Below are 646 nucleotides of genomic sequence, written 5' to 3'. Positions count from 1 at the left end.
CTTTTGTCCTGAGACTGCTTTTGCGTGTGTGCGAGAACCCATGCGTGTCCCTGTTTGTGTCAATGTGTCCGCTTGTCTGCTCACATCCATGCACTTGTTCTACTGTTTCAAAAATAAATAAACAAAAATAGGCAATAATGACACCCTAATTAAGAACGTTCTTTTAACTTTTAAATAAAACTTACCTCTTTGTAAGACGCAGGCATTTTGTAGTTTCAATATTTCTTTTACTTATACCTTCTTTTCCACACAAACTAAATAAATCCTGACAACGGATGAGAAGCGAGGCTGCATCCACCCGCTCCTGTTGTCGGTGGGCAACTAAGTAGTGCCCTGAAACCTTGCCACGAAAAATATTTCCGTTTGGCACCCCTTTAGGTTACCAAGTAGTAAATATGGTTCCTTTTAGCGATGGAGGGTCATATTCTATTTTCAAAACTATGATTGTGTGTGTAGTTTGACAGTGATAATATACTGACTTAATGTGTTCGTTTTTATATAGGATGTATTCAGATGTTCTTTTGTTTGGTACGAAATCAAGAAATGTTTATATAGTTTTTTCCCTGGCAGGTTTCTGTCAGACTCATAACATCTTGGGAGTCATAAAAACTGCTAAACCCAATTTTCACATCTTGATGTCACTAAA

General features: G+C 37.5%; 1 protein-coding gene across 1 annotated transcript in view; it reads right to left on the bottom strand.

Annotated features, from left to right (window-relative positions):
- The window catches only part of LOC119593413 (aldehyde dehydrogenase, dimeric NADP-preferring-like), a 62,658-nt gene extending 62,348 nt beyond the window's left edge, over positions 1–310 (bottom strand). The window contains exon 1 of the mRNA XM_037942343.1: positions 186–310. Within this exon, the coding sequence (XP_037798271.1) occupies positions 186–206 (21 nt within the window). The 5' untranslated portion in view covers positions 207–310. The remainder of the gene's footprint in view (positions 1–185) is intronic.
- Between the last annotated feature and the right edge of the window lie 336 nt (positions 311–646).

The sequence above is a fragment of the Penaeus monodon genome, chromosome 32 (genome assembly GCF_015228065.2).
Source record: "Penaeus monodon isolate SGIC_2016 chromosome 32, NSTDA_Pmon_1, whole genome shotgun sequence".
Taxonomy (NCBI): domain Eukaryota; kingdom Metazoa; phylum Arthropoda; class Malacostraca; order Decapoda; family Penaeidae; genus Penaeus; species Penaeus monodon.
This window is presented reverse-complemented; position numbering and strand designations above follow the sequence as displayed.